Source organism: Mchenga conophoros, linkage group LG7 (genome assembly GCF_057382185.1).
Source record: "Mchenga conophoros isolate Kocher_MC1m ecotype Shallow Benthic linkage group LG7, M_conophoros_male_GT1.1, whole genome shotgun sequence".
NCBI classification, from domain to species: Eukaryota; Metazoa; Chordata; class Actinopteri; order Cichliformes; family Cichlidae; genus Mchenga; species Mchenga conophoros.
The window spans coordinates 24781015-24808347 of NC_140532.1; the positions used below are offsets into that span (position 1 = coordinate 24781015).

The following is a 27333-nucleotide window of genomic DNA, read 5'->3' on the forward strand; positions in this document are numbered from 1 at the left end:
GTATCTCAGATGTTATTCCTAACAAAACCACAAAAGGTTGTGTCTCCACCTGGAACCAAACCACTGTAGTCCCACTTCACCGTTTATCTATTCTAACCACTTTGTGTTTACCATGAGAATTTTGTTGGCTCATTGGCTCATTAGCTTTTCTAGTCCTAAACTGGGAAGGCGTACATTTGAACTGATGACCTTCTGGCCACCTGGTCAGTCTCAGCCCAAGCTATGCAACAACAAGACAAGAAGCTGTGAGAGGTGGTCGTCTTTGCTATAGCAGTTCATTTCATTGTTAGTGCGGTAGAAAGAATATGTCAACTTTTCATGTATTTCAGTTTCCTGGTTGTTCCCAATGGACAAGGTGAGAGGGAGCATAGGGTAGAGGCAGTGAAAGAAAGAGTGTTGTTCACCCCGATGGACTCCATTCTGGCTCAGGAAGTGTTTCCCTCGACTTCACTTAGGCCACTGTGGGAATAACACAGTAGCTGTGTTTATAGGCCAAATTTCCCCCCTGCCTGCTTAATACAATAAGCTGTAATTTACGCCGCCATTCCCTCCAGAGAGATTCCTCTTGTATGGCCTTGTCCCCAGAGGAAAGCTACCTATTATATTCAATGATACAAAGCTAATGTTGATCATGAGGCCCAAACAGTGGGAAGAATGATGCAGGAAAACCAGACATTTCTGAGGGTGAGGGCGAGGGCAAGCCGTGTATCAGCCAACCAACAAAATCACATTTAAAATTTACAATGCACAGAACTGTAGGGATTTACGGGACACTGACCCACACAAACGGACAGAAGATTTACTGATTTATTCATGTTTCTGTTTTCTCGTTTTGCAGTAACTTCTCATTGAGGGACTCTTACCAAACTCAAACGAGGCAACAAAGTATGGTTAGCCAGTCATTACATGTCAGGTCCAGATTGATAGAGGTAACAGTGTTTCTGTGTGAGCGCTTCAACTGAACCAGGTCTGGATATCAACAGTGTAAATGCAAAGCAACTGTGTAATAGTGCATTGTGTAACTTTTTTTGTACTGAACCAGAAATGACAGCTATAACGCAGCCCTTGTTCCTGCAGGGCCCTGTCAGTGTGTTGGAGATATGCTGGACATGATTTGTTGTGTTTCCAATACCACAACTCTCTTTTTTGAGTATAAATAGTGTTGCAGAGTTGATGTGGAAAAAAATGTGTGTAGGTGGGTGAGTGTATTATTTAAAAGGTTTAATGGCACTGGTGTAACCGCACACCCTATTAGAGACCCTGTTCTGTGCAGCTTGCTGCGAGGTCTGTAATTGCAGCATAACCACAAGTGATGAATGGTGTTCCAGGTGTTGGGTGCGTGTGCACGTGTGTGGGGAAAATTGATGTGCTTTCGATCATTTCTTGAAGCTCTGTTCATATTTGATGACATGTGGTTATGTATTGCATGTAAGTACAGTAAATTGTATTGCAAGCATCAAGCTAACTGATTGTCAAAAGTGTCAAAAGCATTCATTCTAACCATCCATCACCTTTTGGAGGTTATGGCCGCAGCACCTGAAAGCACTGGAAAGATCTGTAAAATCCCCTGGCTTCCCACGTTTGGAAAACTGTGCATTCACAGCAGTAGGGTGTCATACACTGACTGGCCACTTTATTAGGTACATGGTATGTTCATATCTAATCAGCCAGTCACATTTCAGCAACCCGTTACATTTATTTCACTTCAATTCAGGCAAACAGCTGCCTAAAGGTGCTTTATATTGTGAGGTAAAGCTACGATAACACAGAGAAAACCCCAACAATCAGACGACCCCCCTATATGTGTTTTGGCGACAGTGGGAAGGAAAAACTCACTTTTTACAGGAAGAAATCTCCAGCAGAACCAGCCTCAGCGAAGGGCAGTTGGGGGCGAGGAGAGGAAAATGGGACAAAAGACATGCTGTGGAAGAGACGCAGAGATTAATAACAACTAAGAACTAAGAACACAAAACTGAGGATACAGTTGACACAGGTTCAGCAAAATGAATAATAGAAGACTGAAAAAATGTTGCCTTGTTTGATAAGTCTCTTATCTTATCAGGTTGATAGGGTCAGGTTTTGACATAAACAATATGAGAGCATGGATCCATCTTGCTTGTATCGCCAGTTATTGGTGATATTCATGGTGGTATAAAGGCGGCAGACTTTGGCCCCCTTATTACTAAGTGAGCATTTTTCAAAGCCCACTGCCAACCTAAGTATGTAGATATTCTGATGGGCTCCTTCTGTGTGACAAAGCTCAAACATTAGTCAAACTGGTTACTTTAACATGGCAGTGAGTTCACTGTACTCACAGTGGTCTTTACCGTCACCAGATCTCAACCCAAAAGAATACCTTTGGGATGTGCTGGGACAGAAGATTTGTCTCTCGGATGTGCTGCCGACAAATCTGCCAAATCTCCAAAATCCCTGAGGAATGTTAAGGGTAGAAAAAAGTGCCTTGGTACAAAGGCAGGGTACATGAAGTACTGCCAGACTATCAAAATGTGGCTAAAAGACAAATCTGAGACATTTAGATCAAATGGTCACTAAAGTTTTTCAGGAGATGAAAAAATGCCAGCTTCAGTATGAGGACACCATGTTTTTTCAGAGTCCAGCTGTTGTAAGCAAACTTCCCACTCCATTCACGGATTTCTATAGTTTCATTACTGTGTCATTGTTAGTGTTTGAATACACATAAATCATGTTAATGATAAACCTTTGGAGTTAATTTAAGACTCTTTTGTGGATATTGTGTTTTGCATAGGCTTAGTGAAACGGGTACTCGGCCGTTTTGTTTACTAAATAATGTTCCAGACACGTAGCTCTTAGAGAAAATATCAAAATGTATAATGGTGTTTGTTGGGCTGGGTTTTTTTTTTTTTTTTCAACCGAAACAATCAATTGGGGAAATGTGGCATTCCATTTATTTTAACACATGTTGTGTTGGTAATTATATTGCAAACTGCTATAAATAATTGTCCAGCCATTTAGATTTTCTGAAATTAGCTAATAACATTTATATTGAGTCCATTCACATTGGTATATTAGGTTAAGACAGATTATAATTGCCATTGGTTACACATGTGAAGTTCCTGTTTTGGAAATTTCGAGTATACATAGAGTGTGTGTGTCAACTCTGCTTTGCACAATAGATCTTTTAAAGTGAGCCAAAATCCAATGAAGAATTGCCTCAGGAAAGATGACACATTCTGGATCGTTTTCCTTCATGTCAATAAAAAGTCAATCTTCCAGCGTTGCTATTGTTCATATAATGTTTCCCAAGTTTCCCCTGTTATGAATAAATATAGCAATAATGAAAAACAGAGGTGACAAAGGAAAATAACTCCACCTCCACCTACTTATCAGGTGTCCTGATCTGACTTGAGTGCTGATTGCTTAAAAAATGGGGGTTGGCTAGTGGTGGGAGGTGTGTGTTGGGTGCTAACGCAATGTATTGTTGTACATTTGTTTTTTTTAAAAAGAGAGAGAACTGCTTAAGTCCTGTTTCTATCTTCTCTTAGAAAGTAGTACTCTTGTTACTAGATCATTTTGAATGGCTACATTTTTGTTTGATAATCGTCTCCGGGTGGCTTCTTCTTCTGATACATGTTGCAGTCAGTTTCAGCTTATATAAGCAGTACCAGAGTTGGGACTGTGATGATGATGTTGTCGTTATACAGACGTGAACAAATTGGTTGGTACCATCTCTGAAATGACTTGTAACTGCCATCTCGTGTTGTTTATTCCATATTTAACACATATCTGACTTTATTTTTGATTTCTGATTCAGTTAAATATTTGATACAATTAAAGAAATGCAAACACGCCATAATGATAATAATAATAATAATAATAATAATGGATTGCATTTATATAGCGCTTTTCAAGGCACCCAAAGCGCTTTACAATACCACTATTCATTCACTCTCACATTCACACACTGGTGGAGGCAGCTACAGTTGTAGCCACAGCTGCCCTGGGGCAGACTGACAGAAGCGAGGCCCCTCTGGCCAACTCCAGTAGGCAGTAGGGTAAAGTGTCTTGCCCAGTGTAGTGTCTCCACACTGCATATTTTCAGCTGTTCCCATGGATGTTCAATAGAAGATTAAGATCCTGGCTCATGGAGGGCCATTTAAGTAGTCCAGTGTTTATTTTCCAGCCATTCTTGAGTGCTTTTAGCTTTCTGTTGTGGGTCCTTATCCTGTTTTAGGACCCACAACCTGGGGCTAAGCTTTCTGACGCTCCATGTTCACAGTAGGTACACTAGGTGTCCTTTGTTAAAGCTGATAGAAAAAAAAATCACCACTTTTACCTCAGTCCAAAGGAATTTGGGGTTTGTCAACATGCAGTTTCACTTTTTTGTATTTTTCCGTCAGTAGAGGAGCCCGCTTGGTTCGTCTTCCATGGAACCCGTTATTGTTTAACATGCAGAGGATGGGGTGATCAGATAGTGACAAGATTTTGAATGGCTTTCTTTACTCTTCTTCTACCATCCACACTATCACTTCTGATGAACCCGGGTTGTAATTCTCCTTCTGTACACATCCTGGAAGGTTGGCTTATATTTTGTAAGAAAATTGGCAACCGTGGTCACAGGAGCACAAAACCTCTGGAGATAGTCTTAACCTTTAATATCTATAATCTTCTGTCGGAGATCCACAGACAGCTGTCTCCTTTGCTTTCTCTGGTTAATGTTCAGTATGTTGCATACAGTGATACCTGATTAAGCAACAGCCAAAGTAAGCTGAATGGCTGATGAAAAGCTCAAAGACACCTGTGTTGATAATTAAGATTAAATACTTTGTTACTTTGTTAGATTATTATTGTAGAGTCTTTGCCTTACAGTATAAAACACATTGAGGTGACTATTATTGCGATTTAGTACTATAAAGATAAAATTGAATTGAATTAAACTTTGTTTAAAACGTGAATATTATGCCAGGATTAATAGTTGCTTTATTGGTACCAACAAATATGCCCATACTATTTTAGCACGTCTTTATAAAATATTCATACTTATATTTTTACTCTGTCACAGGCATGTTCCCAGAGGAACCCACCCGAGGGATTAATAAAGTTCTATCTAATCTAATCTAATCTAAGTATATGACAGACATCGGTATGAACTGAAACCCCTTTAGGATAACTGCAGTAATGTTTCCCTCTTTTAGGTGTTGTTCTCCCGATTTGCCTCTCCCCATGTCAACATCCACCTGGACTCGAGACCTGTCACCGCCAGTGTAGCACTGCTCGATGCTGACCATTCAGATGGAGCCATTCTGATGGCCACAGGAAACAAGGTAAACCACTAATTATGGAATGCGCCTGTGCCTTTTTTGTTTGTTTGTTTTTATATTAAGTTCTTTTGTTCTGAATTCTGCCCACCTAGATCACTAAGGTCCCTTTAATTGGCCCCGGCTGTGGTCAGCTGACCACATGCATTTCGTGTTTGTTGTCGTCAAGAGTGACAGAATGTGGCTGGTGTGATGGACGCTGTACAAGAGCAAGCGAGTGCACCTCCTCCATCTGGACCCAGGACTACTGCACACCTGAGATTACCAAGGTAACCACAGTACACAAAGGTTGTGCATGTTTTGCGTGTTCATCATTAGCCACAGGCATGATTTGGTCATCCAAAATGAGCGCTATTAAAGCTCATTGATATTTCAGTTTTTAGGTTTCTTCTATATGTTCTTCAGTGGTTCTGAAATAAAAAGCAAACTTAAGTAACTTCTCCTGACTGTGTTTCCTTAACCATGTATCATACAATCACACCATGCTGTGTTCATACCTTACACAGACTGTCTCTTACTCTTCTCCTGCCAAATACTGTTCATGTAACCTGTCTGTTGAGCCTTTCATCTGCACGTGTTTGCACTGTATTTGTATAGTACTTACGAAGGTTAAGGTGCTTCCTGAGAGGCAAACGTTTTACAGCTGCACTGAACTACTAAACTCTGCTCTGGCATTGTCAGACTCAACTAAGCTCAGCTGGATTCCATTCTCTCTGACTTTAATGCTACACTCCATGCTGCTACTCTGCCTTCATTTAAACGCACACACACACAAAAATGGCAGCTGACCTCCATTGCCCTAAATGTACCTCTAAAAGCACCTTTTGTGCTTGAAGGTCTTGCTTGAGGGTCGGCCTCAATCCAGAAAAGCTGAGTGGATGTTTCTTGCACAGCAGTCGTTGCCTGGTTGTTACCTTCTAAGTGTTGTTACTTACTCTTCTGCATCATGTGCTCAAAGTGTGTGTGTGTGTGTGTGTGTGTGTGTGTGTGTGTGTGTGTGTGTTTGTTTTGTTTTTTTCTAAGAAGGAAACCAGTTAGTTGAAAAAGCTTGGTATTGAGCAGTTTTTAGAAATGGAGAAAATTAAGTTCAGAATTCAACTGCACACTTCTTTACTTTCTACATCTCATCTCAGAACATATTTGTAGTATTGCACATGTCTGTTAAGTTCAGGGTCCACATCTCAATTTTATGGGAAGAAAAATGTCAAAGGGATTGTTTAAAATATGTTCTTTATGAATGCATTAGGTTAGTCCAGCCTCTGGACCAATACGAGGCTCTACTGTAGTGACGATTTGTGGCAAGAACTTTGGCTTCGACAAGACAGAGAACTTCAAGGCTTCCATGGTAACCGTGGAGGTGGCAGGGGCTTCCTGTAAACTGTCCAGGCAAGAAAACTCCAACAGGTATGCTTGTGTTTTGGTAAAGAGTGTTTTTTGGGGATGGGAGTGTTAATAAATGTTGTGCATGTGTTTTGTGCAAGTTGCACTGGCCTGCTGTGACGTATTCAAACAGCACTGGTTCTGCACAGTATCTGAAAAGCCACCTTTTAGAGGAAAAGGGAGAGCCAGAGTGTATGTTAAGTGGTGAGTGTTTATGAAACAAAGGGACCACTACACTGGTGTTCTATAGGGGGAGAGCACATTTATTAGGGGTTATTGTGTTGAAGGAAGAATGTTAAGAAGCCCCAAACACCCCCACCCTTAACTCTTTTGCAGCCTGCAACATTCAACACATGACTCCCTTAACTGAAAAATTGCTGGGAAAAATCGCTGAATGCAGACTTTCCGCTTTCCCAAATCCACTGGGGCCATGTCCCATTCAGAAGAACCCTTTTGCTACAAACAACCTCATTACAAATTGGGGGGAAAATAAAAACACTGCCCACACAATCCCATGAAAATTGTGTCTTTGTGCATTCCTGCAAGGCAGTGGATGATCATTGAATTAAGCTAAATGCCGGCTGGCTTGGCAGGGTATAATGCCTGATCTATGTGTTGTTTGGGGGGGGTTGGCTATAGGTGGACTGAGATGCACTGTTCCCCAGTGTTTAATGGGAACCTCACCCCATCAGGAGACGTTGTGAAGGTCACCAGTGGCCAAAATGTGACCAAGTTCAAGGGTTTCAATTTTGTGGTAAGACTACTTTTCTCCTTCTTTTTGGTATCACTGTTTTGAAAATCTCAGTACTTTACAACTGATTCTTGACATGTAAAAATGGAACATGGTGATATCACATGTTACCAAGTGTACTTGATGATGGTAAAGCTGCTGTTTAAAACTGTTTAGGATTGATTTGTAATTCTTCGGTTCCTACGATTCTTAGAGTCAGTTTCAAAAACTATATATTTTTTACCCACAGAGTGGGTAACAAACTTTATACATACCCGTTATTAAAATGCATCTTGGGCTACAGCCTTGTGCAAAACAAATGGGTAGTGATAACTGCACTCTTATGAACTGGTGCATCACTGCTTAATTTCCCTGGGGTGAGAAATGTCAGACAAGTAAGCCCTAAAAAGTCCTAAAATATCAACCGAACTTCTTGTACACTGCTAGAAAGTTAACTTGCTCTCAAGTTTTCCAAACCGCCTCAGAAATCCATCACTGATGATCACATGAACAAGTACTTGATATATTGAAAATAATAATTTATGTAATTGTAATATTACTCATATTCACGATAAATAAATTCATATGTAAGGTAGAGACCCAACAGTAATACAAAGAAACCCCCAACAATCAGACGACTATGAGCGAGTACTTGGCAACAGTGGGAAGGAAAAACTCTCTTTTAACAGGAAGAAATCTCCAGCAGGCTCAGGGAGGGCATCTATTTCCTGCAACTGCTTGGGGTTTAGGGGCAGGAGACAGGACAAAAAACACACTGTGGACACAGAGAAATGAATAACGCATATGCATGGTGAGTGAAAAGATCTGAGAAAAAGTAGTGCTCAGTGCAACATGGGAAGCCCCCAGCAGCCTAGGCCTATTGCTGCGTAATTAAGTGAGGATTCAGGGCCACCTGAGCCAGGCTTAACTTATAGGCTTTATCAAAAAGGAAAATTTTAAGCCTAATTTTCAAAGTAGCAATGTCAAAATCCTGAGCCCAAACTCAGAGCTCCTCTTTCAACATGATATATGATAAATATGGAGAAAACCCAGCTCTTGTAAATATTTAGTTTACCCTCCATCATTAATAACACCATTCAGTTGATATTGCAGCAACATGGAAGAAGATCTGATAGCTAGATAAATCTGAAAATCTGATATCGTGAGCACTAAAATCTCCATGTGTTCTTCATAAATCCTGGGTACGTTCATACCTTTACTTTGTAGTCCAGTAGTGTTCATACCACATGTTAATGTTAATGTCAATGCCAGATTTAAAAAAAGTTGGTGGTTGTCTCCTTCTCTACCTGTAGGACCCTGTGATCAGTGACATCTTCCCAACATTTGGGCCAAAGTCAGGAAACACCATGCTGACCATTACAGGAGCAAACCTGGATACGGGAAGCAAGCGAGAGGTGACAATAGGGAATGCAATCTGCAACGTTCAGAGGTACGATCACTCTTTTTTTCTTAATGCTACCTTTGTTTTCTGTTTGGCTTACACAGATATATTGTCTGTATGGATAATTTCAAGTTAGCTTTTTTAGTTGTGGGCTTTTGGGGAGGGGTTTTTTTTTTTCATGTCATCAGAAAAGAATATACAAGTGTTTATTGTGCCTTAGCATTACTTTCATTTTAGGGAGACTTTTTTTGCCTAGCATTAGCCTTTGCAGAAAGGCTAATAAAATTAAATGATCTTTTTTCATTATCTCTTGTTTTTCTTGCTCTTGTCCTCATTCTATACTTTTTTCTGCTCTACAAGCAGAATTACCTGCAGGACCGATGAGAAAAACGCATGAATAGCCTCTTGGACAATGCTTACCATTGTACATACTAAAAAAACCCAATACATCATTTGTTTTTACTCACTCACCCTGACCTCATCTTTATCACCACCATCAGCTGGTCATCCAACATGGTGACTTGTAAGACGCCACCATATGCGGTTCTCTCAAGCCAAACTGTGAAGCTGACAGTGGATTCGGTGGAGCGCCGCGCCCCTATGCAGTTCACCTACAACCAAGACCCGATCATCAACAACATCCAGCCCTCACGCTCCTTTGTGAGGTTAGAGTTTAGTTTATTAAGATCCCCATTGGCCCCTGCGATAGCTGTAGCTACTCTTCCTAGGCTCTGACGAACTTTTCAACAAAAAAACCTTTTTCATATCTAAAACAGTCATTCAAATGATTCATAATGAATTCTGATATCATTTATAGCCACATCTGTGTGATGGCCAGAGTTGAACTGCTTACTACATATTTAAGCCCATTTCTTTAAAAAAAAAAAAAAAAAGTTGGGAAGCAATGATTTACAAATCTCATAAATCCATATTTTATTCACAGTAGGGCATAGAAAACATTTCAGCTGTTTAAACTGAGGCATTTTACTATTTCACAAAAAATATTAGCTCACTTTGAATTCGAGGGCAGCAACATGTCTTAAAAAGGTTGCAATGGGAGCAACAAAAGGCTGGAAATGTAAGTGGTGCTAAAAAGAAACAACTGCAGTTGTCAGTTTTATTCATATAGCTTAAAATCACAACGACAGTCACCTCAAGGGGCTTTGTATTGTAAGATAAATACTCTATAGTAATACAATACAATAATTTGGCATCTAATTAGGTCTGTTGGCAATAGGTCATTATCATAATTGGGTATAAAAGAGCATCTTAGAGCTTGGAAGAGTTTCTTAGAAGTGTAGACGGGCAGGGTTTCACCCATCTGCAAAATACTACACCTTCAATTGTGATAAGTGATGCAGTGGTGTCACTGCATGGGCTCAGAAAACACTGTCTGTGAACAAAGTTCACCACCATGTCGTGATAGCGACACAGTGATACAGAGAAGAAGCCATATATGAACATGATCCAGAAAGGCTGCTATCTTGGGCCAAAGCTCATTTAAAATGGACTGAGGCAAAGTGGGAAAAAAAATTCTGTGGTCACATGAATCAAAATTTCAAATTCCTTTTGGAAACATGGGCCAGACCAAGAGGATTGTTATAATTCCTCAGTTTAAATGCCTGATGGTTAGGTGGAGCAGCTGCCTACTGAATTGGCAGCATGCACATCTGGTAAGGCACCAAACAATGCTGAAAGGTATATACAGGTTTTAGAGCAATTCATGCTCCCATTTAGACAATGTTTTTTTTCAGGGAACATCTTGCTTATTTCAGCAAGACAACAGTAAAATGTATACTGCATCTATTTGAACAGTATGGCTTCATAGCAGAAGAGTATGGGTATGGAAACAGTCTACCTGCAGTCCAAACCCTTCCCCTACTGAAAACATTTGGAGAATTAATAAAACAAAAAGTACAACAAAGCAAACACAGGACAGCTAGAATCCTCAATCTGACAGAAATGGTAAAACATTCCTCTCACGTTTTCTCCTTTTCTATCTTCTATTGTGAATAAAATATGTTTGGGATTTGTAAATCAGTGCATCCTGTTATTATTTAAATTTTACCGAGCATCCCACCTTTTTTTGTAAGTGGAATTGTATTTATTTTGGATATCAGTTTGCAGTCTCAGCAAATTTCCTCTGAATATAAGCTGAGACATATATTTCTTGACCCAAGATGAAGTACGAAAGAGTGAGTTGGCGTTTCGACTGCCGATTAATGCTTTAGTTTTTACAGCAGTAGGAAATGAGTGGGAGGTGATGAGTGGCTAAACTGCTAACGCTAACAGCTGGTCACTCCCTGTAGGATTCTACTGTTTCCCCTTCTGATGCTAATGCTAATATCCTTTCTCTCCCACCTCACTGTAGCGGAGGCTGCACAGTGTCGGCTCACGGTTTTTTCCTCAAGTCCGGCCTTCAACCCATGATGCTTGTCTCCATTGGTCAGAATACTGAGACCTTCCATGTGGTAAGTACAATTCGGATTTAAACATTAAAATGAGAGTTGTCAGTGAATCTATATTTAAGTAGATGAAGAAATGCAAGTTTGAAATTTGGTTTTCCACTGGTTTGAAAAATACAGTCTAGAGAGGATGATACTTTGGAGATGGCCACCTCTCCTTCCTTGTTTTTGTACATCAGTTCAAACGTCAATTCAACATAATAGAAAAAAGCCACTGTTTAAAGCTATGTGGTTTTTTCAAAAAATCATGAAAATGTAAACATGAATATGTCATGTAAACCTTTTGGTTCCTAATTTACGTTTCTGAGTTTAGGTCTTGAGGCTTCTCATATCCTGGGCCGCATTAAATCACATGATGAACAGCAGCAGGCGAAATGGAGAAAAATAAACATTCCAGTGCCTCACTATCACATGCATGGTATTGCCATTATGCATACCCACGCTTCCACAAACCTCTTAGAAGAAAAAAAGATTTCTCCACAATAGTAAAAAGCTAAAGTTTCAGACAGACATGAGAAGAAAGGAAATGGAAAATCCACAGTCTGATCTGCAGGATCCAGCTGCAACCTCTGACTCATGCACAGTAGCAGAAGCAAAGCCTTTAGGATGCTCTGGCTCACCTCACCTCCGTCAGGTTTTATTCCACTTATTGCACGAAAGTGATACACACACACATACACGTACACACACGCACCACTTTACAGTGAAAGCCTGGAGGTGTTTTAAATTATACAACACCTCCACACACGTCTTTCACCACGCTGTCTGTGGCCCTTTAAAATTGCTAAAATTGATGTATCTCAATTATAAAAGCCTTAAGAAGTTGTTAAATGTATATAAAATGTCATCCAGGTCATAAGTCAAAGGCAAGGGACTGGTTTGAGTTACAGTGACATTTCTACTGACTAATCCGGCCCATTAGACTCTTGATAAATGACATTTTATAGCTCATATATTATATCACCTGAACGAGAGGATCATATTTGAACAGAGGGAAGCTGTACAATGTAATCATTAAGGTTAAATGCACTTTTTTTCTACCAGTCCACATGGCCTTAGTGTTATACTTCCTGCATTTGAGAGTATTTGAGGGTCTGCCTGGGTCCAAGTAAATGTCATCATCAGAAAGTGAAATGTGGCTATCCACTTACCCTCTACATTGTTGTGACTGCTCTGACTTACCCATGCAGACATTACGCTATCCATGCATTACGCTACAGGTTATTAAAATGACTTTGTCCACAATGTGTGCAGCTGAGATTATATAATTTCATTTAGGACATCTCACCGAAGTGCCAGTGCAGTTACACTGTGGTTCACTGCAAAATGACATTCAAACTATTTCACATTGTAAGTCAGAGTGTTTTTATGGATGATGTTACTGAATGGGATGGACAGTTTTGCTTCACTTCCCAGCAAAAAGATGAAGATCTTCAATGTAAAGCACAGGCGAGAGAAAGGGAAAAAAACTTCTTGGCGAGTGTTTTGCTGTCTTAGCAAAGTTTTCATGTTGCAGCCAGAATAATTCAGTCCTGTCTGAAGTAACAGTGCTGACCGCATAAACTACCCAGCGTGGTTTCCGACGATGTGAACTTACTGATCCTCTGATCCACTCTCATAGTGCACTTGGATAACAGTCTCACGGCTTGGGTTTCATTGCAGTTGCTGTTAAAATGATACCATTTTTTCTCCTTTAAGAGAGAAAGTAAATTAAGTAAGTTTAACCTCTTCTTGTCCTGCCAGCTGAAACTAAACAGAAACTGTTGCTCTTACTTTCCTGTAACTTCTCCAATTGCATAATCGGTTGGAAAATGGTTCTAAGAAATGTTCTTTGAGACTAAACGTGGCGTGTTTTTCTGGTGGTTCAAAACAAACAAACAGGTCCTTTCACACAGGGAATGTGTGCCCTGTCTCTTTGTGTGTTGTTTGCTTTAGGGAGGCGGTTTAAGGGCAAGAAGTGTAATGATGTTATCTGTTATCCTGAAACGCTCCTGCAGGTTCAGTCAGGAGATAATAATAAGCTTGCTAAATACACACGAATACCTGAACAAAACACCTACTCTAATGGAATAAGACCTCCATTTCAAATCTTAGTGGCAGAATATCCTTTTATCTGTCTTTGTTTTTCTGTCACACTTTTAAAAACACACACGCACACACAGTCTGCACTGTCTCATCTTTCATTTTCCCTTTCTCTGGTCATTGACCTGCGTTCAGGTCATCACTTGATGGGTCTCAAGGGAGCTCAGGCTTCATTACACACCAACAGCATGAGCAGATGCAACTCTGAAATTAGCCTGATGATCCAAAATTACTAGTTCCTATTCCTACTTCATCCATCAAGTAGACGGACCTCCCAGTGTAGCTGTTATCACTGCGTATTTTGTTGGCGAACTTCCACTGAGTTCCTCTGAGAGACAGTAGGTTTTTTCTTGGTTTTTTTAATTCCTTTATTATTTTTCTTTCTTCATTAGTGTTTCTCTAGCATCCAGTATGAGGGGAAAAAAAGACAATCTGTCCACTTCACGTGCCAAGATTTGCCTACTTCATGTTATTTTGCCTTTTGAGTTACACTGACATTCTCTGTTCTCTTGTCGACACATTGCTTTGCTTTTTTAATTTTCTACCCTGTGCGAACAGTTAGCAGGGGTGTAGATTTTTGACTGACCAGTGGGTGATGCCACATCTCTGTTTAGTTAATTAAATCACGTTTTACTTCACGTGCACATCAAAAAACAAACATTGCTGAATTACAGTTTTGAAAAATGCAGTCATCAGTTTCAGTTTGTAGCAAATTGTTACAGCCAAATGTGACTGCTGTAATTTCATCTGTAGTTTTATGGGATGTGTAGGGCCATTTTGCTTTTTAAAGGGGTTTTTTATGTGTCACCTGGTCCTACGGTAATGGAAGCTTATATGCGGTTGGTCATGGTCTAGTTCACTTTAAAGGTATTAACACATTTTGTGACAGTGTGTGTGTCTAAGATGACTGAAGGCATGTTTAAGTGAACCTTCGACCTCAGAGATTATCGTTCATTTTGAACCGGAATAACAGACCAAAGAATAGCAAGGACGAATTTCAGGCTTTCCTGGAAAGGGCAAGAGAAAGCATGAAGTGAAATGCTTGTATAAAAAGGGCTATTATTACTAATGATTTAGGAAGGGATCATGCCCCATAGGGCTCCAGCTGTCGCCTGTTAAATTCTTTCCAGTAAACGGGATGGGTTAAGCCATAGCCTAGGAAAGGACAGTATAAGTGTCTCATTGTAAGTCTCATTGTGCCTCATTGCACGGATCGTTCACAAATGGACAACACAGAAGTTTCTATCGCCAAGAGTAATGTGAGCCGGCGTGTCATGGCTCTAGAACTGTGTTCATGTGATCAGCTTAGTGTCCGAGAAGCTGTTAAAGAATGAAAACCTGCCATCCAATCAGATGAGATCTTCAGCCCTGAGATCTTCACACTAAAACAGGTTGTAGAAAAAAACCAAGACCTACTGAGAAACCAACAGCAGAGATTTAGGGGTCTCAGCTAGAGCCAGAGCATAAAAAAACAGCCAGTGTTGACTTGATATCTGGCCTTTAGATCTCCAGTAAAGCCCAGTCTCAGCCAATCTCAGCTTTCCCACAAACATCAAAGAGATTTCTTTTATGCTCCATCGTGAAAAGCTGGCATGGTCACAAAGTCAAAGGAGGCTACATATACACACAAAAAAACCCAGCAAAATGTCATCTGTGAATTTTCACATTGCTCCTAACACAAAGCTCGGGGAGTGGAGTTCATGATGCCAGGACTGCTTTGCTGTACTGCACCATCACAGATAGTTTGGTTTAACTGGAGGCTTCACCATAGCCAGACACCTGTTGCCTGAATTCACAGATTGGCTTGTTTCGTGTCAGACGCCTCTTCCTATCTCATCCTGGAGGAAATAATCCTTCCAGCTGACACCTGAATGCCTCACAGAGTTTCTTTACTTTCCCATGGCCCCCCACAGCTGGTAGGTGTCTGAAAGTATTTGTTCCTGTTAGACCTGCGCTGTTGCTAAAATATGAGGCCGTAAGATAAAAGTGGTACCAGCCATTTATCAAGAAAAAACAGTTGTTGTCAACAATAAACAGGTAATTAATGCCAGATATGTCAATCTGTGGGTTAAAACATATCAAACAGTTCCAAAACCTGATTTTGAGGATTTCAAATAAACTTATGTTTATTTGATAACCCATAAAGTACTCTTGCAAAGAGTTCATTATATTATAGATAAACATATTTAATGTAGTGTAGTCCAGCTCAGCAACTGAAAAGAGATAAGTAAGAGCATATATAAAAAGACAGAGTGTCTTAGGGGGGTGCAAAATGCATTATATAAAAGGCAAAATAAGAAATAATAAAACTGACACTAAAAAGCTGAGCAAAGATGCAGCTGAAGTGAAGTCTTTAAACCCAAAGTGTATGACCGCACAACGCAGTGTGGTAGGAAGCAGCTCCGGTATAAATCACTCTTGATGTGACAAGCACTTTTGTACGTGGGAGCTCCGTTATGACTTGGCTTTTTCACAGGCTGTTACACTAATGATCCTTCGGGGACAGCAGAGGTTTTTGGGATCGCTGGTTCTCTCATCACCCCACAGTAAACCTCTTGGCTCACTTGCTGTCCAGCTTGCCCAGCAATTGTATTCACAGCTGCTCCCAACTTAAAGCCCGTCACCTTCTCTCCTTAAATAAGAGGAGACATCAACCAAACAATGAATCTGACTGCAGTTTCCACTAATTCACAGGATATTTTTCCTTTCACTGCACCCATGGGAGGCAAGGAGGAGGGGGTTTGCCCTTCGTCCTATTCTGTCCGCTCCTTATTGATATGTAAACGAGAGAGGCGCATCGGATTGCTTTTGTTATGAGACCTGGGAGCTACCCTCACACACTAACACACACTTTATGTTTGCTTTTTGTGTTTTGATTGTGTTTGTGCACTTTATGTCTGCGTTTAAGCATTTGCAGATGAACATTTCCTCTGCATGTGTTTGTATGTGTCCATTTGGGCGACTCACCAGGGAATCAGATTGGCAAATGTGTGAGGAAGTTTCAGCCACACTTCAACAATACTGCTGTTCCTGCAGTCAGAGCACCTCTCCAGGGAGGCAGATATCAATCAGTATGTTAGAAGTCAGATTTCAGCCAGTCTGCCAAGTGATTTTACATATAACAAACTATACTGACTCCATAATACATTGTTTCCCAACTGGTCTAACCCCATGAAAAACGCTGGTTCTTTATTCTCAAGTCATAGTCTTAAGAATTCAGATCTCCCATTGTGAAGAAAATACACTGAAAATATTAAAGTGTAAAGGGGCCTATTCTATAGTTCTTCTGATTATTTGCTCCTTGAGAACAAATGATTTGAATAGCGGGTGCATGGCGATTTCTTTGCCCACACCCATGGAGATGATTGCTCTCACTGATAGATTAAAAAAAACCACAAAACGTGAAGAGCAGTGAGCCGCTGCGTCCGTGCACGCCACCATCTTGTAGCCAAGATCATTAGAGATAAGAAAAAACAGTCCACACAGGGAGTGAGTCACTCATCTACCATTGCGTTGAAGATGACGGTTTGTCACTAGCAGTTATTCCAGGTTCCAGTTGCATAGATAACCCTCTAATGTATGTACTACCAGGTGATATGCTAATCACCAGTATCCTGCTCTCATTGGCAGTTGCTTCAATTGTTTGCCTTAAAGTTTAAAAAGAAAAAATCTCCGGACCTGTCTATTTCACATCACCATTGGTTTTTTCACACGTAATAATTTCAGATTGCAAAATATCATTGACATTTTATGGCTCTGCATTGCTACATTACTGCTAGACACAGACAGAAATAAAGTAAAATGATAATAGGTCCCATTTAAAGTGCACTTGGAGCTGATTCAGGTTTCCCTGTTGCTTACAGTATAGGGAACCCAGCCTACTGTTTATTAACTGGGAGCCACTGAAATAATTGTGAACTGTTTGCAGTATTCATTTAAGGTTTTAGTCCAGTATTCTCACACAGATACTCAAAATTACTAGCAGCTGGCTGGCTGTTGGTTAGGTGCAGAGAAGACCAAGGGTAAGGTGTCTATCCATACAATCATCCAATCCAGCCTCTGGCACTTATTCAAATCAGTCAGTCAGCAGTCTTCATCTGTCTCAAGCAACACAAACACACACTTTGGAGGATGGAGTGAAAAAGACACACACACCCTAGCTCTAATGGGAGGAGCCAAACATATAAACAACATGGCACATGATCCATTATCATAAGACTGTGCATCTGCAAGCTGCTTTGCAACCCATCTCATGCTGATTTAAATCAGCTCTATTCTATGCTGTTACTGCTCTCCTCATCTCATTCAGTCAGAAAAGCATGGCAGTCGTGGAACAGACGTGTGCTGCTGAATTTTAGTCTTCATTTGGCTGTTGTGGTCTACCTGTTCTTTGTTATGCTATTACTCAGTGATTATTCAATGATTATTGACATGTCTCTTTAAGTGTCACATAACTGGCATTCAAGGCTGAAAATACAAAGGATGTTAAATATGCTTCTTTGTTTTTCAGGGGGGGGAAATTGCACTATTGCTTTAGAGCAACTAAAAACCATCCATGGCATATCCTACCCATTTTGGCCCTGGACACTGTCACAAGAGAGATTCTTTATTTCAAGAGTTTCACTTCCTGTATAAATAGAAGTTAAAAATCTCTGTGGTGCGTCTCTGTGTCCCTAAAGAACTTCATTAAATGACAGTAAAGACTCACAAAAACATCCGTGTGCCTGCACAGCAGGTGTTTTTCCACCTCCCACTCCTGCTCTCAAGGACACATCTACTTTTGTAACCCAGAAGATAAACACAGTCTATCATTACCAAAGAGCAAATATCAACATTGATCTTTCAGCACACAGACAAGCAAATATGGTTTGTTCTGTGAGCACCTACATGGAAGCATATAATGCCATCACACTTTCTAACGGCTTTCTGTCACTTGCATGGGTATTTGCTTTGTGTAATGGCTAAACCCTTTCTTTTATTCTCTAAGCTTGACCTCTGTACCGGAGTCTGGACATAAACCTAAATCCAGTGTTGTCTCCTTTAGTCCAAAAAATAAAACAGCATGGTTACAGGGAGAAGATAAGTTAGCAAATCATTGTGTAATCATTATTAGCTTAAATGTGAAGGCATGTGAAAAACTTTCAGATTAGTATTGCAATTGCAGTGATATGTACAGAAACCAACATGCAGATGTTCAGCATAGTAGTAGGTTAGTGCTGACCTCTGTCATACTGTCTTTGCAGTGGATTTCCCTTACGTGAGTCTGTGGCACTCTAACATTTCATGTTTCCCTTATATAAGCACACCGTGCAACATCATATGGATATACAAAGACACAAAGTCCAGCTTTAGACCTTAAGTCAACCACATCGTGTTTAGATCTCTGCCTGGAGATGTCAGCCTCAGTGTCTCAATCCCTGTTGGATACCTTTATTAATGTTAAACAACATGAAACTGCCACACCTCAAAGGGCTGTTTTCTATTTTCCAAGCTGTCTGTCTCTCACTGGGGGCCTTAGCGAGCACAAAAGCTGTGAGGCCTATGTGGGTGGAATCCAACAAAGGATAAAACTCTGTTGTGCCCCTAGGCTACACGTGTAAACACAGCAGTGGCTGACAGCAGGCACAGTCCCATGTAATGTGTTGAGTGTAAGAGAAGCTCCCAAATGAAGAATTATTACATCGTTGCTCTACAGAGTGACTGAATCAAGAGCTTAACCCAGTACCAAGTATCAAGAGTAGTTGAAGAGTTGCATGCGTGCAGATGTGTGTCTGTAATTTTAAAGACTGGGTCAGAGAGGTGCCAAAAATCAATTTGTTGTGGTTTTTTAATGGTTGCTGCTCTTTATGTATCATTAAAGGTTAAGCTTAGAGCGAGCAGTCAAGAAAGGGAGTTGGTTTTATGCAGTTTGGACTATTTTTGAATGGCCCTTTTTTTCTTTTTTACACTGTTTTAAGTCACAACAAGAAGCTGAGAATAGATTTCCATAAATCTAAATTGGATCATTTGAATGGTTCTTCTGTAGTCAGATACAGAGAAAAGAAATAGTACATAAATCTGGAAAAAGTAAGATATATTTTGATATAGTGTCTACAAATAACTTGGATTCCTTTATTTGTGAACATGTGTCTCTGATCACCCAGACATTATTATCTTAATTCCTTGCAACCTTACATCAGAGCTTGTAAGCTTCTTAATAAAAGAAACACCCTGGAGTTTAACAAGGAAAGTGTTTTTTCCCCAGAGTACCTGAGTAGTTTGCTATGGTTTTGGTTTTGTTCTGTTTTTTCAATGAACTAAAATGATCTTGAAAGGTGTCTGCATTTCCACAGTGGTCTAATGCATTTTTATCTGTCTATTGTCCCACCTGTCTTTCCACCAGAGCTGTGTGTATGGTGAAAATCAGACTTCCATCCAGTGCACAACACCCTCTCTGGTCAAACTGGGCATGCAGCCGCCGGTCATCACCAGGGTGTCATTTGTCCTGGACGGCTATTCAACTAAACAGTTGGATATGATCTATGTGGAGGACCCGCTATTCCAGGACCCTAAGCTCACTTCTAAGGACAACAAGAGCATAGTGGAGCTCAAAGTGAGGAGATTTGCACAATAAACCAACTTTTAACATTATGAACTTTCAATGCAGTGTTCAGTGAAAAATGACCCGGCTACAGTCCATAGCTAAGAAAATCTCTTCCTATGTGCTGCAACAAATTTCAGTTTCAAGTTCAAGAAATGCTTTGCTCGCTTGACAAGAGCAAGACAAAGGTGCAGAAGAAAAATAGAACAAAAACAGAAGAAATCATTAGTGTTTGTATTCTATTCTGTATTGTTAAGTTCACAAGTTAGATTGACAAGTTTGAGACAGGTGGAAGTTCACACCCCATAGTTCCTGCGCTTTACCTTCCAGTGCTCACACGCATTCACACGTAAAGCCCCCCATGGTCCAGGTCAAGTGGGGAAGGAAACAATACTGAAAGAAAAACAGGATGCAGAGTCAGTTTCCCATCATTTCCATCCTCCACACCAACATCCCCATCCCTCCTCCACTGTTATACCTCTCTGTGCATGCTCTCTATTGACTTGCATTGTTGTTGCTGCTGAGGGCAAAGCTTTTGACATATTAATGCTGCTTTTTGAACACCACAGTCCCCCGAGTCTGTTGTAGGAACACAATGAAATACATATTTCTCCCCTTGTCCCTTTTTTTATGTTGTTGATGGATTATGGCAGCTGTGCTGAACTTCTTGCATGGGACCCTGGCTGCTTTCTTTTTTTCTTTTCTTCTTCTTCTTTCACTTTTTTCCCAGACATGACCTTGCCCCTGATGCTAAATCCACCAACACCCCAACATATATCCCCCGTTCAGCCCAGACAAACCTCCCATTTTTACCCACGGGGAGGTGGTACCAGTCATTGCACTGAAACAGACCGCATTTAACGCCATCTGATAACCCTACTTCACAGTGGCCTCAATGAAAGAGGCAGATGCTGGGCTCATTTAGCACCATCTGATAACTGTAGCCTCAAATGGCTGCAAATAACAGCCAAATAAAGGAATATTTACCTTTGACTGACAGCACTAGTGTGAAGCATGTGAAGGAACCGGGCTGTTGGCTTTGGCTCGTGGCCAGGCTCTTATCACTATCCTGATCACTTCTAATTTTCATTGCGACAGTTTATTTAGAGGGAATGGTACTGTGCTGTTGTTTTTAACAACTTTAACCCCTCTTTGCAGTGTCTATAATATAGTCACGCTATGGGGAGGAGACACAGCATTAGAAGTGTTTTGGATAAACATGTATTGTCTTTGTGAGCAACGTAATTGCAAGCGTGTGTGTGTGTGTGTGTGTGTGTGTGTGTTTGCATAAGAGGGAAAGTGTGTGAGTGCAGGAACAGGTGTGAGCTACCACTCTGTATCAAATTGGAAAATCCCAAGCTGTCACGCAAGGAATGTGATCATTCTCTTTATTGCCTTCTGTTGCACTCAAACAAGTGTGTTTATGTCTGTGTGTGAGCCAGAGGGAGAGGGGAAGAGAGATGTGAAATCACAAGAACGAGCAGAGAAGACGCAGGAACAACAGAATCCTAGAGTAGGAAATGAGTGGAGCCAGAAGAGCCAATTAAGCGCTAATATTTTCTCACAGCTTTCCGTCAAAGAGCACATGCTCACTAACTCAGTTAAACGCACTCACACTCACGTGGTGAGCAGCTGCGTGTGCCTCGAGTCACATCTCAGTGGGGTGTTTGTTGTCATCCCACTAGGGTTCACACAGCTAGAACCCTAGACAGTTGCTCTGTCTTAATCTCATCAGCTCCAATAAGATGTCCAGTTTGTGTTCACTGGTTTAAATCACTATGAGTCATCATTAACTTTGTGAAGAAGAAGGATGCACCTCATTTGCTTTGGCATGCTTTCCTCTGGTTTCGGTGCCTTCTGCTTACAAATTCCAGTATGCCCTCAAAAAAAGCCATGAATTTGCCTCTGAAATTTGGCTCCAGGCAAGAGAATTAGTTCTGCAACTGCACAAGAGAACTGTAAAATTAAGTTACTAGAACTGATTAATGCTAATTAAATATGTAAACCTTTATCTTAGTATTAAAGTATGGTGCAATGTTGTTGAGTCCTACTTCAATCTTCAAGTTGACCAACCTTTGGAAAATTTTGATCTTAAATGTCATTTCTTTTTCCTATTCTCGCTCCCTCCTTAATCCTTCTTTTCTCTCTTTCCAACCCTGTTCTCCCTACTGCAGGGCGATCGGATGGACAGGGAAGCAATGAAGTGTCAGGTCCTCACCGTTTCCAACCACAGCTGTGAGAGTCTGACTCTAGTCGGAAACACTCTGCAGTGCATCGTACCCACTGAGCTACAGGTTGCCACAGCCAAGGAGCTGCAGGTGGAGGTGAGAAAAATGTGCACTACACAGGCACTAAGAGACTGATGTTGTTATGGCTTCACAAATATGGAATCAAGTTTTAGTTTGAATAAAAACAATAAAAATGATATTTATATTCTGTTTATTACCAGCCCTATGTGCCAGATTTTAGTTTTTTCGATGGTCAAAAAACAAAAAATAAACACTTACACATTAGTCCCTAAAACCTACAAAACATGCATGCGAGACATGCAGTTTGTGGGGATAGGTTAATTGATTAATCCAAATTGCCCATAGGTGTGAATGCGCGAGTGAATGTGAGCATGAATGGTTGTGTGTTAGCCCTGCGACAGACTGGCGATCTGTCCAGGGTGTACCTCGCCCCTCACCCTATGACAGCTGGGATAGGCTCGAGGATGGATGGATGGATGAACCTACAAAAATCCTAGAATTAAAAATTTAGACACAAGTGCAGAAAAGTAGAGAAACCACACCATGTATAAGTACACTGGCAGCACATCTCTATACCTCCACTCAAAGTGTCCAACAGTCAGTTAACACCTCAGTTAATAAAACCTTTTTTTCACTGAGTTCAACACAAACATGCATCCACACACCAGACTTACACATAACCCCCCCTTGCTAGTAATAGCAAGCTAAATGTTTCAGTCTGTATTCATTTCCTTAAAGACAATGCACGGTGCCGTGACCTGTCTCACTCATCCAGTGAAATATTGGCCAGAGATAAAGAAGTATGTTGGTTGTAACAAACCAGCTACTTACTGGTCATAACTAGGGATGGGTACCGGTGTCCGGTGCCATGATGGCACCGGTTCTGACATAAACGGTAGTAACCAGACCGAAAAGCAGCGCACATTTCGGTGCTTTATTTCGGTGCTTTTTTTTCCTGAGCTGTGATACACTTTAGATTCTAGCCAATCATTTTACGTTTCCGAGGATAGTAGGCGGGGCCAGGTACGTACGTTCTGTTAGAGCAGAGCTACAGATTAAAAATGTCCAAGGCGAAGCGGTCAAAAGTCTGGCTGTACTTCACAGCAAAATATGCAAACTCAGCAGCCTGCAACAAGTGCTTTAAGCTGATACTGTGATACTGTCAAAGGAGGTAACACCTCAAATCCGATGAAACACCTGGCGATGCATAGCGTTTTTTTTAAAAGCCGAGAAATGCGCCGTATTTGATAGCTTGCTGCGAGACCTCACACCGAGCACATCTACTGCGGGTGGGTTGCCTGTTATGCAACATCCCCCAAAAACACGAAGAGGAGAGTCCTGGCCCCTAGCCCTGCCAGTGTAGCAGAAATGATGACGGATGATGGTGGCAGCAGCCGTTCTTCTCTGCGTGAGTAGCTAATTTACGTTGAGTAGGCTAACCACGTTATTACATTAATGCATGTAAGGTGAACTAGCAAACATCATCATAGCTACATGCGTCTGTCTTCTTGTTTGATGGCAGATACTCCCTTCACCCTGGCCAAAAAGGCTAAAATGACCAAAGAAAAAGTGGAAAACAGCTAAACATGAGAGGTTTTTGGACAAAGTTTGTGTTTTTTCCATTGTTTAAGCACTGCTTCCAGCCAAGAGTGATACCATATATGCCCCATAGCTGCAGAAAAGGCTAACATTGTTATCTTTTTACAAAAAACAGCTGAACATGAGAGGTTTTTGGACCAATTTTGTGTTCTCCATTCTTTAAGCACCGGTTTGAGCACCGTTTGAGCACCGGCACCGTTTCAAAAGTACCGATTTGGCACCGGTATCGGATAAAACCTAAACGATCCCCATCCCTAGTCATAACCCTGATTCTACCTGCACAAATGCCCGAGGATGATGAAACAATTCTAAAAGCTATTCTGAGGTGAATAGATTTGATACAACAAAAGCCCATAAAACCACTTGTGGTGCATTTTTATGAAAGCTCCCCTCTGTTTGTATTATTGGGCTCACAGGAGGAATTTCAGCAATAAAAGGTATCATATCATATAACAGCACCTGCTTCTGAAGGAAACGAGGGTGACTCGCCACAGAGCAGTAATATATTCTGATGAAAGATGGAGAGATTATGTGCAGCTTTTTTTTTGTTTCCATTAGTATTTTATTTACATTTCATTACATTTTGTTTTAATACCAATTAACTCAGGTTTAAGTTGTTTTTATATCATTTATTATCATTATTATTATTTATTAGTAGTAGCAGTAATAACAGAAATTATAAAATGAAAATTAGCATCGCTGTAGAAGCCATCAGTTGGCTTTAACCACACCATTTTGCCATTAGTCCATTGTCTGCTGGGAGGACTCATGGGAAACGCTACATTCCTTCAGTGTTCCAGATCATTTACAGGAAACTTCAATAAGTCTGCTCTAATGCAGTCCCTAATAAAAAACAGCTCAGAAAGAGTCTTTTACACAGTGTGTTGAGTGAACAGCCTCAAACACCAGCTGTCTTGTCACTTGAATATACATCAGCACTGAGGTCACTTCTGCTCCTACTATACACTCCAGTGTGCTCACTGAGTTTTGGTCATATTAAAAATGTTGCATTTTTAAATATCAGATTCTTAATTGATACATTTTTGAGGCTCCTTTGGCATGTTCTTGGGTAAGTCTGCAGGCTTTGCACAACTGTGTTTGGACTTGAACTCTATCAGTCTGTCACATCATGTCTTTCAACAAATGTTCTGTGGCATAAGTCTGGATAAGGTACTCCAGTGTTGTCATGGCCACAGTTTCAAGTCGTATGATCTCTCTTTATTTGGCCGCATTCATCCTTCCCTCACGTCTGACCTGTCTCCCTGCTTGTGCTGTTGAGAATCAACCTATAGCATGATGCTACTATCCCCATGCTTCATTACAGTGGTGGTATTGGCTGGATGATGAACAGTCCTATTAGAGTTTTATGCAACTGCCTGATGACTGTTGTCCTTCAATTTCAACTGCAATTTCTCATGTAGTTCTTTGGACTTCAAGGTTTGGTTTTTATCCTGACATGCAGGATTGTTAAAGAAAACAGTATACACCTGACCACAATCTGTCCAGAATTATTTTGCAGATATTTAGTTTCTATTTTTAGCTGGAAAATGAACCTGCAACACTGCAAAGTGTCGTAAAAGTGATGTTGTTCGATATAAAAGTAACATATATCACACCATGATCATATGGCACATTAAGGTTCTTACTCGACAGATTTTAGAAAGTACAACTCAATTATTTGTTTCTCCAGAATTTGAGTGTTTTTCGTTGTAGCCAACAGCCCTTCAATCATCATAGTAGATTTAGAAATGCCCGCTCTTGTGATGCAAACTAATATAATTTGCTGAGCTATAGACCTCTTCATGTCATCCTTAGAGATAACATCCACTCGCCTCCAGACCGAAAGCTATCTAGCTCATCACTGTTGACTTGTGAACTGGACTTCAGAGGAAAGCTTTTATCTCAGGGGAGGGTCAGCCAATATCCTTCAGCGCCACAAGCCTTCAGACAGCAACACACGCACACATACACACACACTTACACATATTCGCATTCATATATCCCCTACCTTCAGACATGTCCAGACAGTCTCATTTACACACACAGACAGACAGGCACGCACACTCACAAACACACACACACATCATCCCATCTGCAGCAGCAAGCAGCAGTGGAAACCTCATTTCCACAGAACCTAATAATGGCAGAAGCAATATCACTGATGTAATCTGGCTGCAGACTGTGGCAACAGACTGTGTGTGTGTGTGTGTGTGTGTGTGTGTGTGTGTGTGTGTGTGTGTGTGTATGACTGAGTGCCAGCTTCACGTTTTTAAAAGCTTTTGTGGCATGCATGGCCATATATGCATGCATGACATTGCATATGTATCATGTCTGCTATGATAGTCATTATTATTCAAGCTTCTTCCTACAGACACCATAGTGCAGTCTATAAGTATTAGAAAAATGACCCTATGCAGCTGTAGGAAAGTTAATTTGTAATAAGCTTAAGATGAGGGATCATGTTTAACATTTAGAAGCAGATTCTTCAGTGGTTTCCAGTCCACACACACCAGCAGTGTTGGGCTGCAGAGGTCATGAGTTTTTTCATCTTTTGTTAGGTTGTTACTCTGAAGAAGTGTATCACTTACAGCTCAAGTAATCACAGCACTCCCAGGTCATTTAACGTTTCTTTTATACTAAGAAATACAGTAAAAGCATCCTTCGAAGACCTAAATGGTCCCACTTTGTCGTAGAAACACAGAACAATGAGGTGCTACCTCAAGCAATTGCTAAAACTGTGAAAACGTGTACAGGAAATCAGTCAACCCAGTGGTACTTAATTATCGTTTAAAATGCTCGTCAACCTCATGGTCAGGTGTGTTAATAAACCCCAAAAGAGTAAAGAGCAGAGCCAACACAAGAGAAAACACATGCCTGCTTCTTATGATGACATAAATGCAAAACTATTTGTCAATAGAGCAAGGGCTGCAAGGCTATTTCAGGAAGATAACTTGAGACATGGTGAGAAAGGCTGTATTCATACAAAAACTATGCATAATGAGCCCTGTCTCCAATTTGAAATGTCAGGAACTCGATTACACTTACAGTGGTAACACTGCTGCTCACCAACACTGCTACATCGTTCTTCCAGCATGTAACTGTTTGAGAAAAAATGTCTACTTTAATTGTCATACTGAAAGTAATATTTATTAGAAAGTTTTAAATTAATTAAGTGTAAACTGTTTAAAGTAAACAAAGTGCACAAAGTGGGGCCTCTAGTGAGTGACAGTTTGATCATATTGTTTATCCCATGAACCATTTTCAGTGGCGTCAGGCAGACTCCATCAGACATCTTGGCAAGGTGACGCTGGCACAAGAGCAGGACTACACGGGCCTCGTTGTGGGCTGCGTGTGCGTCAGCTTGCTGTTGCTGCTGCTGGGATCGCTGCTGATGTGGAAGAAGAACAAACACATTGATGGTAAGACCAAAGAGGGTCACAGAGCCCACGACACTCTGGGTTTTGAGGCTTAGAGCCATTTGATATCACCATAACACCATTATTTTTAATGTTATCTGCTCCAAAATGTTATTTTAATTATGACATGTAC

At 40.7% G+C, this 27333-nt stretch overlaps 1 protein-coding gene across 2 annotated transcripts in view; it reads left to right on the plus strand.

The window, feature by feature from the left end:
• Positions 1 to 27333, plus strand: part of met (MET proto-oncogene, receptor tyrosine kinase) — a 68052-nt gene that overhangs the window by 27018 nt on the left and 13701 nt on the right. For both annotated transcript variants that reach the window (XM_085283039.1, XM_085283040.1), the window contains exons 4-13: positions 5175 to 5303; positions 5393 to 5566; positions 6544 to 6701; positions 7317 to 7431; positions 8721 to 8857; positions 9310 to 9474; positions 11181 to 11280; positions 19739 to 19948; positions 22111 to 22260; positions 27050 to 27203. In XM_085283039.1, the coding sequence (XP_085139165.1) occupies positions 5175 to 5303; positions 5393 to 5566; positions 6544 to 6701; positions 7317 to 7431; positions 8721 to 8857; positions 9310 to 9474; positions 11181 to 11280; positions 19739 to 19948; positions 22111 to 22260; positions 27050 to 27203 (1492 nt within the window). The remainder of the gene's footprint in view (positions 1 to 5174; positions 5304 to 5392; positions 5567 to 6543; positions 6702 to 7316; positions 7432 to 8720; positions 8858 to 9309; positions 9475 to 11180; positions 11281 to 19738; positions 19949 to 22110; positions 22261 to 27049; positions 27204 to 27333) is intronic.